The sequence below is a fragment of the Anomalospiza imberbis genome, chromosome Z (genome assembly GCF_031753505.1).
Source record: "Anomalospiza imberbis isolate Cuckoo-Finch-1a 21T00152 chromosome Z, ASM3175350v1, whole genome shotgun sequence".
NCBI lineage: Eukaryota > Metazoa > Chordata > Aves > Passeriformes > Viduidae > Anomalospiza > Anomalospiza imberbis.
This window is the reverse complement of record NC_089721.1, coordinates 61,575,630-61,591,220: the sequence shown is the minus strand read 5'-3', so window position 1 is coordinate 61,591,220 and position 15,591 is coordinate 61,575,630. Positions and strand designations below refer to the sequence as shown.

General features: G+C 39.5%; 1 protein-coding gene across 29 annotated transcripts in view; it reads left to right on the top strand.

Moving 5' to 3' along the window:
- Nucleotides 1-15,591, top strand: part of NRG1 (neuregulin 1) — a 447,143-nt gene that overhangs the window by 415,350 nt on the left and 16,202 nt on the right. For 19 of the 29 annotated variants that reach the window (XM_068176234.1, XM_068176240.1, XM_068176238.1 and 16 more), the window contains 2 exons: nucleotides 4,474-4,603; nucleotides 11,204-11,262. In XM_068176234.1, coding sequence (XP_068032335.1) covers nucleotides 4,474-4,603; nucleotides 11,204-11,262 — 189 coding nt within the window. Of the gene's footprint in view, nucleotides 1-4,473; nucleotides 4,604-10,483; nucleotides 10,552-11,203; nucleotides 11,298-15,591 lie in introns of those variants that run through there. The other 10 variants (XM_068176248.1, XM_068176250.1, XM_068176249.1 and 7 more) reach the window with 4 other exon arrangements.

The following is a 15,591-nucleotide window of genomic DNA, read 5'->3' as shown; positions in this document are numbered from 1 at the left end:
TGGTTTCATGGAGATACAGAGGAATTAAGTGCCACAGCAAAGTTTACACAGGGAATCAACATACCTTACAGATCAAGGATGTGCATCTCTAAACTGCACATCAGCAAGTCAAGAGGGAGCTGGACTGTGCTTTCACAGAAATAAATGAACTTCAAGTGTAGGAATATGAGTTAGTAAAACTGGCTTTCAACTGGGAGCAGACACTCTGTCCCCCTAAAGCAAGTATGTGTGCACCTCCTTCTCTCCCTCGGTCCGTCCTTCACTCCATGCAGGTCCCTTTCGCTCCACCAGCAAGAGCCACAGGTTCACAAAAGGAGACTGGAAAGGTGTCCTCTGCAGTCCAATAAGGTGGCATATTTACCTCCAGTAAGTGGCCTTCCAGTGAGAATGGCAAACTTTCCTTTGTGATGCAGATGCCACTTTGTCTCCATTGAGTCATAAGCATCTCACTAGCTACCTTAAATGACTTTGAGTGTGTCCTCTGATTTTACACCACCTTTGCAGAAACTCAATTCAAACAGGCATGGATACTGTTCTGTTTAGGTTGCAAAGCTCTTCCCTCTTAGTCTGAATTGAGTAAGAGATCCCTTGGGGCCCCTTTCAGTGGTCTGTCTAGTCTTCACAGGGTCTGGGAGTCTTGGTGCTGTAGCCACTAAACATCAGAGGGTTTTTTGGAAAGCAAGACAGAGAAGGAGAATGCATTATTCTATTTCAGACCAGAAAAAAAGGTTCAGAGAATCCCCAGGTAAGAACAGAATTACATGAAGTTTTGTCTGCTTGACATGAAATGAACCTAAGGTAGTTTTACAACGTTAATTCACCTTTTAGAGACCTGCTTTTGTAAAAGGAATAGCTTCTGTTTTTCTTCTTGTTAATGCCTTTAGGCAATTCCCGTGGATGGGAGCAGATCTCATTGTTTTTCAGTGCCGTGTGAATATTTGCTTTACAAGTAGTGCCCTTGTTCACACTGCATGCAGTGGCTTTTTAAAATATGGTGTTTCTGCTTTCAGGGAAGGGAAAGGGGAAGGTAAACTAGGCATGATATTTTCAAATTGTGATTTACCTGTAATCTGTGTAACTTAGTCCTTGCAGTAAGCTAAGTGTTTGATACAGGACTTTAGAAAAAAGCTTTTCTCTCTTGTGCTTGTATAGCTGAAGAAAACATTACAAAAAACAAAATAGGTACAAATTTTGACTAGTACCAGTCAAGAAGTAACAGTGGAGAAGTAACAGTGCACAGATACATATTCTACAGCTGTGTGCTTTACCTCATCACTGCTGGTCATTCCCACTAAACATCTTCCAAGACCATGTCTGCTAGAGATGTGCAGAAAGGCCATATTTTAGGGATAGTTATGGACTGTCTGAAATGGGCTCTGATGAACACCTGCTCCCAAACACATTTCTCCCGTTATGTGACTTTAAGTGAAACCCAAACCCATAGTTAGTGTTTCTTGTATTTAATTGGCAAAGTAGGCTTACAGTGCATACACTGAATACTGGCTATATGCCATAAAAACTATGCATACTTTGCAAAGAAAAATTAATATCAGAACTCCCAGTAGACCTTTTTCCTCCCCTCAACTCATTACAAAGCTCAGGCAGACAGGGCCTATGGTGCTAGCAGATCAGTAATGCAGAGAAAATTCTTGTGCAAGATTTATACAACAGTTTTGAACATGTGATGCCCAAAACATGGGTGAAGATACTCCTCACAAATATGTGTGAAGCCCTTGTCTCTTGAGATTTCTCTGAGAGCTGCAGATTATTCCCATGTCTAGTGATCAGTTCAGAGCAATGGCTATTGTCCAAATCTGACTTACATCAGTTGGGAAATCATGGTTAACTTTGAAACTCCATGGTGTTCTAGTTTTGATTGAACTTCTGCTTAAAGAAAAAGCGAGTGAGATTACAGAACAATATGGACAGCTACAAGTCCAGTTGTTAGTATCTCTACCTTCAATATTCAATTTAAAACATTACAGTAGCCAGCAGGGTAGCAAATGGTGGCATTTCTTTTGTTTTTCAAAAATGTTGCAGATAATATTGCTAGTTTTCCCCTTCCAAATTAATGCACTAGCTTTCTGAGCTCAGGGACATCCTCAGGGTATTTGGCTCACAACTTGAAGTGTGTCCTTTATTAAAGGGTGGATAGGTTATCAGCAGTGATAAGCTTAATATTGTTTGCATGTTGAGACTCACAAAGGCTTCAAAGTATGCATTAGCTGTACAGATGGAATTGTTCACCCACATTGTTACATCCTAGGATATGGTATGACACAGCCTGTCATGTCAGGCATCTCCTTTACGATAATAATCTGGGCTCCTTTCAAACCAGCAGAGAAGGAAAGGCTCTTCTACAAGGCAAATCTCCCCATCCTAAGGGAGGGGAGATCCTCAAGGATGGTGGTCAAGCCTCTGACATCAAATACAGAGGACCCTTCACTGCTGAGCGGATGGCAGTCTGTAGGCTAGCCTTTTGTCAAAATTGGGTGCAAAGTCCTGTTTGAACTGGTGCTAGCTGAAAGAGTGTCAGACTACTCTTAAAACATGACCCTTTTTCCTGCCCCTAGACCAGACATAAATTTATCCTGGTCTGAGAGGATATAAATCACGCTTCAAGGGGCCAAGAAAAAGGAATGTGCTATTCAGAGGAATCTGTATTCCATGTTTGCATTTCATTAACACTAAGAGGCCCCAGTCAAGATCAGGGTCTGTGGAGATATGACACAATGTGTGGATGCAAGTGAGAAGCAGGAGGGAGCTTCAGTTTTGGAAGAGGTCACCAGAGGGCTTTTCCTGGCCTGTTAGAGGAGAGCACCCCATACAAGCAAGGCAGCATGGAAGAAGGAGAAAGAAGGCAAGGTGGTACGCGCTCCCAAGTACTGAGTGCTAAAAATGCATTTACCTGGAAGGTAATGTGAAATGCATAGAAATGAAGTGTGACAGGGACTGTATCATACTATGGTTGAAAATGCATAAGTGGTATTTGTTCATAGTTGAACGGCTAAAACAATGTTTTCTTCAGATTCAGTGTGTGCAGGAAAAGGTAGGATGTCACACATCACCTATGATTAGCATACCCCTTGGGTGCCTCTGTGTTAGAAAAGGTTTCAAATATCAGACAACTTTTCTGTAGGTGTTTGCAGCTTTCTAGTCAACTCCAGTGAAATCAGTCAATAGGTAGTAGCACTGTTTCACCTCAGGATATAAACTGTCTCTCAGAAACAAAAATACTAGGATTTTTTTTTATCACAGTGACAAAATTCCCAACTTCTATATGTCTGGAAATAAATAAATACCATGCAAGAATCTCTGCCACTTTTTACAGTTTGCAGGTTGTCTCTTCAGTTAGTTTTAGCCATTTAAAATTTATGGGCATATTGTCGAGTCTAAGCTTCACCTGCACTCAATGTGGGCAGACTGTCACCACCAAAGGGGCTTATCCCTCTCCTTGGGGGGATAAGTTGAGTTGCTTTCTGTGAGCTTATGAAAAGCATATCCTTGACAGAAATTGCATTGGCAAATCTTAAGGCTGTGATTACTTACCCTTCCCTGGCAGCTAAAGGTTGCTAAACAAACAATACTCCTGCCTTCTCTAGGTATGCCCTAAATGCAGTAGGGAGTAGACCACAAAACACTATGGTCAGGGTGATACTTTCATTCAATAGCAATTTAGACACCTAATAGTATTTAGCAGCATTGGTGTCCCAAAGCCTCATGCTCATCTGAAGCAGTTGAGCCCAACTGCAGGAGATGTTAGGCTGGCCTCTGGACCAAGGATTCCTGTGAACTCAATGGTAGCAGTTTTATATGCACAGGAAGGAACAAAACCTCCAACCTCGCTGTTCTCTTCCCCCTACAGAGTCAACCCAGGATAGCCACAGCTCTCGTTTATGAGCAAGGAAAGAGACATTCAGAATTCAGCCATTCACCCTCTCCTTGGGGAGAAGGAACTGGCTGGACTGAGGTCTTGAATAAGCACAAGGCTTCAAGTTAAGCTTCACTGAAAAATACCTGCTTCAAGGCAATACCAGGAGGAAATATCATCCAGGACCTCATTTTATTGGACACTATATCAGCAATCTAAAATGACTGTCACGCCCCAAAATCACTTGAATGCAATTAATGGAAGAAAAGTTACTTCACATAAATTATACATTTTCAAGGAAATACATATGAGTGTTGCAAAAGTTTTAGGCCACTTCATGGACAGGGGTAGGAAAACCCTCACTTCCTCCCAGGCTGAGTGTGGGGTTGTATGTCTCTGAGGTATGTATTTAAACTCCACTCTCTCTGGCAATCAACAAAATACAGGGTCAAGTGATTAGTGCTTGTGGTAGCAGCAGATAGAGAGCTCAAAGGACTTGCCAGGTCCTCCCTAGCCTTACTTCTTCCCTCACATACAAGTACACTTACCAGTCAGAAAGAAAAACTGCCTCTGATCTGTGTTTTCATACTTATCTTTTGCAGCCACTTCCACATCTACAACTGGGACAAGTCATCTCACAAAATGTGACATAAAGCAGAAAGCCTTCTGTGTAAATGGGGGAGAGTGTTACATGGTTAAAGACCTCCCAAACCCCCCAAGATACCTGTGCAGGTAAGAAATCCTATATGTTTCTTTTGTTGCAGCCATCAGGTCTCACAAATGTTTTTTTTCTTTAGAGGAGCACCTGAAAAATATCTTCTTCTGTACTTGCATTTCTTCATTTTTTAACCATGTGGATGTGGAAACAATGCCAAGAATAAGCTCTGTGTTCTACAGCAGCATATGAAACAAAGCAGAGGCTTACTGGGAAATACTTCTACATGATGGTGGCACAGCATCTTCTGTTGGTGTTTATATGGCACAAAGTAACACAACTGGAGCCTTATATTAGAAAAAATGAAACAGACACTGTAAACTAAATATTCTACATTTAGGAAAAAAATGGGTGTGGAAAACTGCATTGAATATTGCACTTCATATAGAAGAAACTGTTACTTTAATTGTCTGATTTAGTAACTAAACGGTTTCTGGTGAGACCAGATTCACAACTGTTGTTGTGTTTAATTGCATAAAAAACAATTAATGTCATGGTCATGGTGGAGGTTACTGTTTTGTGTGCTGATCTTGATTCATGAAATCATATGAACTTTGTTTAGTGGGGTGCTTGTGCATCTTTCTCAGGTCCTCATTGTGTTGTATTGGTCTGCTGCAAATAGTCCCATGCATCACAGAACATCCATGAAGAGCTGCAGCACTGGAATTTACCTCCTGTCTGGGAGCATGTCATGTAGCTTTTACTCCCAAAGATGAACTAGTCATAGGAACTTCTTCATACTAGCTTGAGAGGAAGCTCAACCTTTAAACCTTGGAAAGCACCCTTGGTAGTTAAGAGAGCTGAGTGAAAAGGGTATACTTTTGTGAGCATGTTACTGTTTTCAGAGAGAGATATTGGCTGGTGAAGACTGTCATCTGCTGTAACTGCATAATTTTCCAGTCTCTTTGGACTAAAAGTTAAAAATAACTAATTGGTAAGATAGCTTTGGTAAGTGAGTTAGGTGAAGGTCTGCGATGCTTTCCTGAGGCCTAGAAGAAGTTGACTGCTTGTCTTTGCTGGTTTTTTGGGGGTTTTTGGATTTTTGGTCTTCAGGTTTTTTTTAAGAAAAACAAACAAACAAAAGCCAACAAATCCCCACCAAACCTCACAATGTTCTGGCTTACCTCTAGGTTTCCTCTTCTTTTGTAGAAAGATGTTACCTGCACATCATGGGCTTTGTTTTGCTTTGGATTTTCATGGTTTGTTGTACTGCTGAAAGCAATGAATGCTCCACTGAATTTTATGATCATTTTTAGCTAAAGCAAATATGGAAAAGTTATATCTGCTGTGGGTTGGATTCTTTTTTGAGAAAAAGAAAGAAAGATTTGTGTGTGTTTCAACTTCCTATCCAAACACTGTTCAGAAAACTCCAGTGAATGGCAGAGCTGAGCATTGAGCAAGCTTGCTAATCATCAGTATTGTCTTGGTAGTTTCAGAGGTATCCCATCTTCGCTGGTATGAAGACTACTTTATTTTAATTCAGACATCTGTGTATGTTCTGTAGTGATGTTATAGACTGGCTAATTTTTTAACAGAATGTCTTGGGGACATTTGAATAAAGTGGGGGCTGGTTTTCCCTATTGTGGACAAGAAATAACCTTTAATTCTTGGGCTGTATTTCAAGGAGAAGGCAATTCCCAGATTTGGCAGATGTGCCTCTGCCTGGGTGGTCCAAGACGTATTTGGAAAAAGCATCAGAGCCATAAACATAGACAGGGTGACTCTCATTCACAATAAGGCAGTGGAGAAGGATTCTTACCTTGAGAACAGTCAGGGCTACCACTATTTTGCAGGGCCATTTGCTATGCCCTCTAGTACTTGCCAGAACAAAAATTTTATGTTGAGTAGTGAAATGATGCATTACAGCTACATAAGAAATAAAAGTGAATACTTGAAAGTGCGTGTAGTGGGAAACTGAAGGGACAAAATACAGTTTTCTTCTTACTTCTTTAAAAATAAAGATGTCCGCTTTTTATTCTAACATTCCAGTTATCTAAAATAGGTATCTAACCACTACACATTGTCTTCATTGTTCTAAGAAAACAAATCTACTCCTAGAACATACTTGTGGAAACAGAATGCTTGAAATATGGTACTTGCTTTTCATATTTCTGCCTCAGTAGCAAGTTCATTTTTCCATATGGTCCATCTGTTGAGAGCAAAAACAAAATTTCTAAAGCATGAGCCATATCATTCTAAATTGGTTTTATCCCTAACCAAAAAAACATGACTCAGATTCAAAACAACCATGGAATTTTCCAAGTAATCTCTAGTTTTTTAAATCCCCTATTCTACTTTAAAAAAAATCCTAAATTCATCCTTAGTTAAAATTTGGCTATATATTTAAAAAAAATTATTAAATGCAGAGTGACGATCCAGACAGGATCAGATCTTGCTTTTCTGGATACTGGTGTGAACTTCAATAAAATTCCCTGCTTTCACGAGGTAACCAAGTGAAATGCTCAAGAAATGTGTGAAGACATAGTAAAGCACTGTACAGCTACATCTGTGGTAGCATGTATTTTCCCCACACATATTTTAATTAAGGTCCAAGACTGAGTAAAACACTCTCAAAATAGGACAGATGAAATAGGAAGTTTTGACTACTTAAATAAACTAGTGTATAAAATTTTCAGAAGCTTCATAAAAACATGAGTCACATTTTGAAAACATCATCGACTTAAGAAGCCTAGATGTTACTGGCTTCCTATGAGCCTGAGATCCCTAAGTCATTTCTGTTCTGTTGGAAATGCGTCCCCAGGTTTACCAAAGAAAAACGATTTCAATAAATGCAAAATTAAGACCAAAACTCCTAGCATTTCCTTCTTACTTGAAAAAATCTATGTGAATATAAGATCTGTTACAGTTTTGGAGTGTTCTTTTGAAGTATCATAGCATGAAGGTCTTGATAGTCTGACTAATTGATTTACAACTTGCAGACATAGTCTTTTATAGTGATTTTGTTATTACTGAAGAAATTAAATTTACAACAGAATTTCACTGGATGAAAATAATGCTACTGTCTTAAAAGAAGTGTGCTACTGCTTTTCTTAACAACAAAAGAGTGGATTATGTACTTTTTAGTGATATAGCCATTTTCTACATCTGTCTCCATGTAAAGGCCTTTGTAGAATAGAAATGGACAGAATTTTCTTCAGATCAGCAAGTTTTCAAGCAGAAGTTCCAGAAGTATTCATTCAAGAGACAGGATAGAAATACTAGTTCTTACTTAGGCCATTAAATGGATTACTAAGTAATGTACTTCCCGTGGGAAAAAAAATTCTCTCCCAGAATGCATTTATTTGTAGGCAGTGAAGGAAATGGAAATACGAACCATCAGCCATTCCTCTCCTGATGAAAAACAGTCTGTTGATACGTGTTCAGTGTTCTGAGAAGTGTCCACCAAACACGTGCAAATGCTGCTCTTTGCAACTAGTGCATATAGAAGGAAAAAAGCAATTGTTCTATTACGTGTGGTTCACTATTTTGGTTTTACCCAGTTAATACAAAAAATAAATGGTTCAAGTAGCCTTTTTAAGGCAGAAAGGAAATTACAAGGCTCTCACAGCACAAACATACTCATTTTGCTCCATGTTGTTTGACCTCAACTTTTGCTAGTGTCCTAAAGGAAAATGGTACATGGATAATGATCTTGAAAAAAAAGCCACAACAAGAAATAATGTCTGAAAACTTTGCGTAGGAGAAGGTGTTTGGGAAAGGACACCATTGCAAGCTGATTGTAAAAGTACGGTCTACAGGAAGCAACCTCGCAAACTGGAAAGAGTGCTGCACTGCACATCTGAGCAATAAAATGGCTTTAGCATTCACACATCATCGTAAGTGGACAGGCTCATCTCAGCTTTCCTTGCAGCTGGCCCACACTGGGCTCATTCTTGAGGGCAGGTGCTGCAGCCCATTTGCTGACAATGGTTTCACAGCAAGTGTAAACACACCTGAGCTGTTTTCGGCGCCATCTCAACAGGGCTGACCCTGCTTGGTCTGGAAGTGATTTCTGCATTGTCTATACCAGTGCTCAAGTTGTTTTCATCACCTCCACAGCTGCACCAACATCTGAAAACTAGTATAGACAAAGCAAGCAACCATCAGCAGCCAATGGCAGGAGGCAAACTTGAGGCTTTCAATCATGTTCCTTGGGAATTTGTAGCGTTTCACCTGATGACAAGTTTCTGTGAACTAAAAGCCAAGCATGCGCAAATGCCAACTTTCCAGGGACAGCCATTTAACAAGATCAGTAGTGCAAAATATTTTTGTTCTTGATTCAGTAGCACAGATCAAAATGCTTTCTATCAAAAGCACTTTGCCTTCTCTCAAAGGTGCAAAAAGTCTTCTGTCATGCCCAACAAAAGCATCTTCTAAAGACAGAGTTACCCTTGTTGCATTTTTCTCAGCTGAATATGTCTGTGGAGACTGGGATCTCTCCACAGTGGGTACTCAACAAAACAGGAGACTTCAGCTCTGAAGAACTTAAACTCTCTTCCTTAATAAACAAATACATCATTACAGAAAATCAGGTTCAAAGAATCATCTGCAGATCCTCAAAATATACCTTTATTGCACAAACATCATTCCTGCATGGTTTGTTTGAACAAGATGCTACTGTTTATCCCTGACACTGATCCTTTGCCAAAGTGATTTTCCGAAAGTCTCACTTGTGCAAGGGCAGCATCCTTGTTTTTTAGGGCTAGAGGCAATTGTGAAAAAGCAGAATTTAAAATATTGGAATAGCTTTCAGCACACATGAAACTCAGATGGATAGAAGAGACGGAGAATTCTTCTGACCAACAAATATTTGCAAATAATAAGGCTTTTTTGCACATGGCAAGTAAATTATGAAGAAATTTGAAAAATAGGCTAGCACCATGTCATCAGCAGGACAAAAAGATTGGGAGATTCTTGCACAATGGCAAACTCATGGAAAGCATCACAAAGACAGGCAACACAACTGAAATGTTTTCACAGGAGCAGATATCAGGTCATTTCAGGTTAATGCTGAGTAAGAGTGAAGAGAAGAAAGAGAAAGAGCAAAGATTGAAATCTGTAGATCCTTAGTATGGTGGACAGTCATTCACACTTTAGTCTGAAGCACAGGAAGCCTACCTATGCTGATATTTTGGGAGCCTGAGCCCTGCCCAGCATGGAGAATGAAGGTGAAGAAAGAATTCATGGAAGCAGCAGCAGAAAAGATGAGCAAATCATAGAAGATAAATTCCTTCCCTGTGATCAAGGAGAAAGCTGCACTGAAGTTTTCTGCAGAAGAGCTTATGAACTGGAAGGACTGACAACTCCATTTTACTTATTGTCTGGACTGACTTATTTTACCTTCTTGTGAGCCATGTTGAATATGGCTCAAACCCTTTGGGTTTGACTTTGTCTTCTGACCTTTTGGATTTTTGCAGCTTTTCAGAGATCGCCGTACCTGCTATTCCTCCTCAAAACAAATTACCAGAAGACACAACATGCCATCATAGAAATAAGAAAATAATGGTATTTTCATAGATTTTATGTGACTAATGAAAGCAACAGTGTAAATTGTTGTTATGCACTGCATTGCAAGTTTTAAAAAATAACTCAATCTGGGCCCTTCATGAGATGGAATAAGCAGTGAGCTGGTACACATTTTTGCTAATCATGATTCTTCTATCTTTTTCAAAATAGAAAAAAAAATACTTTTTTTTCTCAGATGGATTTTTGCTGTAAATTTTGCGAAGTTTTATCTTCTAGAAAGGTTACACTTTCTTGCCTCCCTTCTGATCATTTGTCACTAACACCCAACCAGGAGGTCACTTAATGCACTCGCACGCCATAGACCAGCAGGTGTAAATCTGTTAGTGCAGTGGTTTTGGTGTACTATTGCTTATCACGTTTTTGCCCTTTAGGTGCCAACCTGGATTCACTGGAGCAAGATGTACTGAAACTCTGCCCATGAAAATCCAAAACCAAGAAAGTATGTTAAAATAATCTGAACTTTGCTTTCTTCCCCAACTACAGCAACAAAATCAATAGTACTTGGTGTTTTCACAGTTCAGCTGGAACCGGCCTCTTTACTCACTAGTTTATAACCTGATTTTCTGAAGTACAATCTGTACACCATGGCATTATTGACCTCCAAAATATTTCTCGTTTGTGCAATTTTTGATCTTTCCATTCATTTACAGATGCATTTGTTTTGCACACGCTGGCAGTTTTCCTGTTATGGAGACTGCTGCAAAGTGCAACCCTAAAAGAACAAACTCATGGAGATGAGTATGTACAGATCTTGTGTCCTTGCTGCCTTGTGGAAAGAGCATCCTAAAACCAATCTGGGTCTCTGGAATGGTGAATTTCTGTCTCAGATCTTGAAACACATTTTGATCTGGATTGGTTTGGTTTTGGCTGGTTTTGCAGGGGGTATTTCTTTACATTTCCACAGAGCAAATGACTTGCTCTCAACATCCTGAGGTATTTTGACACACTAAACCGAGATTCAGTTTCTGAAAGTGAACTCACCAAGTCATATCAGTTCACACTGAAGGAGCTTCTTTCTTAGCATATATTCACCTCTTCTCTTTTCTCTGTTTTTTTCTCTACCATTTTTTTTTGTTTGTTTTTCCTCTCAGGTGCCCAAATGAATTTACTGGTGATCGCTGCCAAAACTACGTAATGGCCAGCTTCTACAGTACGTCCACTACTTTTCTGTCTGTGCCGCAGTAGAAGCATGCTCAGCTGGTGCTGCTTTCTTGTCGCTGCATCTTTCCTCCAATTTTTTTTTTATCTGTAACTAGATTTGTTACCTAAAGCCTAATATTGATTGTCTCTGCCTGTTGCATGAAAATTATAACAAAAAGCAATTGCAAATTATAACAGAAAGCAATCCTGAGATTGTTTGGCATTGAGGGTAGGGGGAAATGCAAGACTTAGGAATGCTGTAAAATTAACTCTGAATGTGTGATAAGGACTCCCTGGTGACATCAAGCAGAAAAAGTACAAAAATGAAATTTTGAAAGTTTCCCATTTTATTTACCACAAAAGATTTATTAGTCATGATACAGGCCAGCACTCCCTCAACCAAAGGATGGGTATTTAGTCCTGTACTTACATATGACATTTAGAACTAGAGGTTAAAGGTAATTGAAGTGCTTACATTGTTTCTGCAGAGCACCTGCCAAACAGACCAAAATTTTCTTCCTTGTCCAAGCTTCAGTGGAGACAGCACAGAAAGAAAAAAGATTACTTAAACAATGAGGTCTAACATGTTTTGGGTATATTGTGAGTAACTGGTGCAAGAGATCAAAGATTATATGGCCAAATGAAAGTATCTGACACACACATGCACAGACTGCTAGAATCAACACTGTGGTCACCTCCCATAAGGTTTCGTATGGAGAAATGGGCTAATTATGATTACTTGACAAGGATGTAGCAGAAGGTACACTATATATTTATTTTCTCTCATTGGCTATAGCAAAGTTAAAGGTAACAGACAAGAAAATTGCTTAGGTCTTACGTTTAAATGCATTTGTACTACTTACATTCAATTGTTCTGGCATCAGAATATACTGTGATCTAAAAGCAGTATTATAGAAACTGTTTTCTTTGATGTATTATTTGCCAGCACAGAAAGACTATAGGCCAGCTTAATTTAATTTCCATTGGTATATAGGACAAAAAGCTGTAAGTATGTGCTGGACATTTTGGAGCCTGAAGAGATGCACAGGTTTTCTCTTACACTGATGGATGGAAAACATCCATACATAATTCATACTTTCCATCATAGAAGCTACCCACATAAATTCCAAGAGTGCTGACTGGGGACCGGACCTTCCAGCACTCAAGTGTGCATCTTTTTGCCCTGCCTTAGAATCTTTATTAGTGTGAGTTATATTTAAATGCCTCTGGTAATGATGGCTTTGAAAATTTTTATGCTGTTACCAAATGTTAGATTTAAGTGGCCTTTTCTGTGGATTGTGGTGAAAAGTGCAGCTCAGATTTTCTGATCTTAGAATCGCAGTTTAAAAGGAGGTGGTGTAAAAAATATGAGATCCATTGTTTGCTGCTGAATTTTATCTGAAAACTGTAGAAGAATTGTATGTTGATTATAAATTCATTTTCCAGCCTAAGTGAAAAAAAAAGTTTAGGTGCATTTTCCCTCCTTTATTTTTTAGTTCCTAACCCTGGTTAGGATTTTTAAAGACACCAGGCTCAGATTGTTTGAAGTTGCCTCCATGGAACCTGCATCGATGCCCTTGCTTTGCTGCAAGAGTTACACTTAGTTATTAGTACTTAAGTTGGTCAATCGCTTCCTCTCCTTGAAATGCAGAGGCAGGAGAGCACACCTCTACCTACCTTAGGGCACTCAGAGAGCCCCAGTCAATGGCTATGAGACTCTGGCACTTCTGCCTGCCCTGCATCTGCACCGCAACATCTGATTTCTTATACTGCTTCAGATCTTGAAATGACACTTTTGGAAAGGGTCCACTGAGGGCACATTTATATTTAACTAAAAAAAAAAAATCAATGAAGAAGCATTTATATGACTTTTTATTACCATACCCAAAGCAGACCAGAGCATATTATTTAACAGAGGACTTAGAGAGTTCTCTAAAGGCAAATGTTGCATCTGGGACTTAAAGCCAAGCTCATATTTTGCACCAAGGGTTGTGGATTAATAACTTAGTTCTGTGGATGCAGCTTTTGCAAAGTACAGAGCAAACTGGGATGCTAAACAGCGTAAGTGCTAGTAGGAAACAGAAGTGTATGTGTGAACCATACAGCTATCTAATTTCACTTGCTTTCCGGAGGGTCTTTCTTTAGAAAGAAAGAAAGAGCCAGTGGAGTTCCAAGCCAAGTGTGCCTACCAATGAGCTGTTACTGTCTTAATTTGGCTGTTAAAGAAATTTTTTTTTCAGAAATCTCCCCTGGAGTTGGTATTTGACAGTCCTGAAGTTACTGGGCTGAGGACCTTTTGCCAGGTCAGAACAAGGCACCACTGAGCATTCTGGAAATGCCCTGTCCCAGCAGAGTGCAAGGCTAACTTGACTCATCTCAGAAGCCTGGCTAGCAGACCCTGTAGTGTCCTTTCCTTGAGCACAGCAGTCACAACTGCTACCAGGTGTGCTACCGTGGATTTTTTCTGTGACTGCTTTGAGACTCGTGATCCACCACTGGTACATAAGACAGCAGAAGGCAGTCCACAAATTGTTGCAAAAATACATCAGTTCCATGCATTTTCTATCTGAATGTTCACACATTTTCTCCCTTGAAGTCAAGGGAGACCAAGGCAAATGGAGGAGAGCAAAAGGCAAATGGAGGAGAGCAAAAGTAATGAGTTAACATTAAAAGTTTGGGGTAATTTTCATGTAGTTAGGCAAGAGAACTCTTATAGCAACACTGTGCAGAATGATCCCTAGGATAAGAAATAGTGATAAAGCCGTGAATTAATAGAAGGCTGAGGGAATGTCTCTAGAGTTTAATCACAGTTAAACCCCTTTGTCCTCTCAAATGCCCCAGATGGACCAAGGACTCCACTCAAAGGGACTTGCTTACTTCACTAGTTAACAATTACATATGAATTAGGAATTTACAACTGGCCAGGGGCAGGGTGTGGCCCTTCTTGGGCATCACCTGAACATGGTCCATGCCATCCTTCAGCATGCGGCACCAGTTTAAACAGTGTCCATTTCAGCTCTCACATCCCTGATGAGCAAGAGGGACAGTACCAAGAGGGGCAGAAGGAATTTTCTTTTTAGATTATAATGGCCCTTGCCTTATACTGTCACAGTGAACCTGGCTGAGGCATTAAAGGGGGCAAGAGAAAAGTCTGATGTTCTAGAAGGATGACCAAAACTGCAGTTACTGTGTGATGGCCTAATTTTTCAGCCTTTTCATATAAACTACAGGTCTTCAAAAGTATGCCTTAGGTATTCTACTACTTCACTCTTTCTCATTTTCTACATATTTCTCAAGCAGTCACATATGCATGAGGGTAGCAGACAATCTCACCTGAAATTTGAATTTTCTAAAGCTGTTCAGCAGCCTAAATTGTACACTCTATGTGCTGAGATCAAGACTCCTAAATGAACAAGCAGATTTGAAAAATGCTGTTGTCCGTCTTTTGCTCAGAATTTAAAAAGATAGGTTTTCACTATAAACTGCTCAGTTAATTTTCACTAAGTGCTAAAATTGCTATGATAGAATACTTCAGTTATGAAAGGACATGCTCCTGAGATTTGAACCAATTGTCACTTTTACAGGAGCCATGAGACGTAATACATCAAGTTTAAAACCAATTTTGAAACCTGAGCACTATTGAAATGAACCAGATTTTGGATCCAAAGTGGAGTCTAAATATCACAAAGAGACAGTATCCCAGTCCCTCAAATTGAAATGGCTGACATACAGGGAGTCTGCTCTGTGATAGTTTAGGAGATTTGAGTTTGTTTTTAATTGAAATTGCATGAGGAAGAATTTATATTTTTTTAGCATTTTTTATTACCCACAGAAAGAAACATGACACTTTGGTGCTTCAGAGTTGAAATTGGTCTTCCTGGACTTCTCTGCTGTAACAGTTGATCCTACTGGGTCCTTTCTTTGCCAGGTGCAAGTTCTCTACAAAAACCTGAGGTAGTGTTCACCCCTCACTAGCCAGCACCATCCTCTTGTTCTGTACAGGCTACAATAGATCCAACAAGTTGTAGTTTTAAATAACTTTGGTGAAAAAAAAATTGTTTCCTAAGCATTTTTTTTCCCACAAGACTGTCATGTCCCCCCAGTCATGACCAGAATGAAAACTGAGTTGTTAAAAATAATTAATTGTATTTATTCTTAGAGCACCTAGAGACAAATACTCGATAAAAGCCACACTGCATGTGAAAAGTGTGCAAAAATATCAGGCTAAGTAAGAAAATATCAAAAATAATCACCTGTTTATAAAATCAGAAGTGTTGGGATGTTCTGCTTATCAGATTTAGGAAATATAACTGGGTATAGATAAGTCGATACGTCTGAG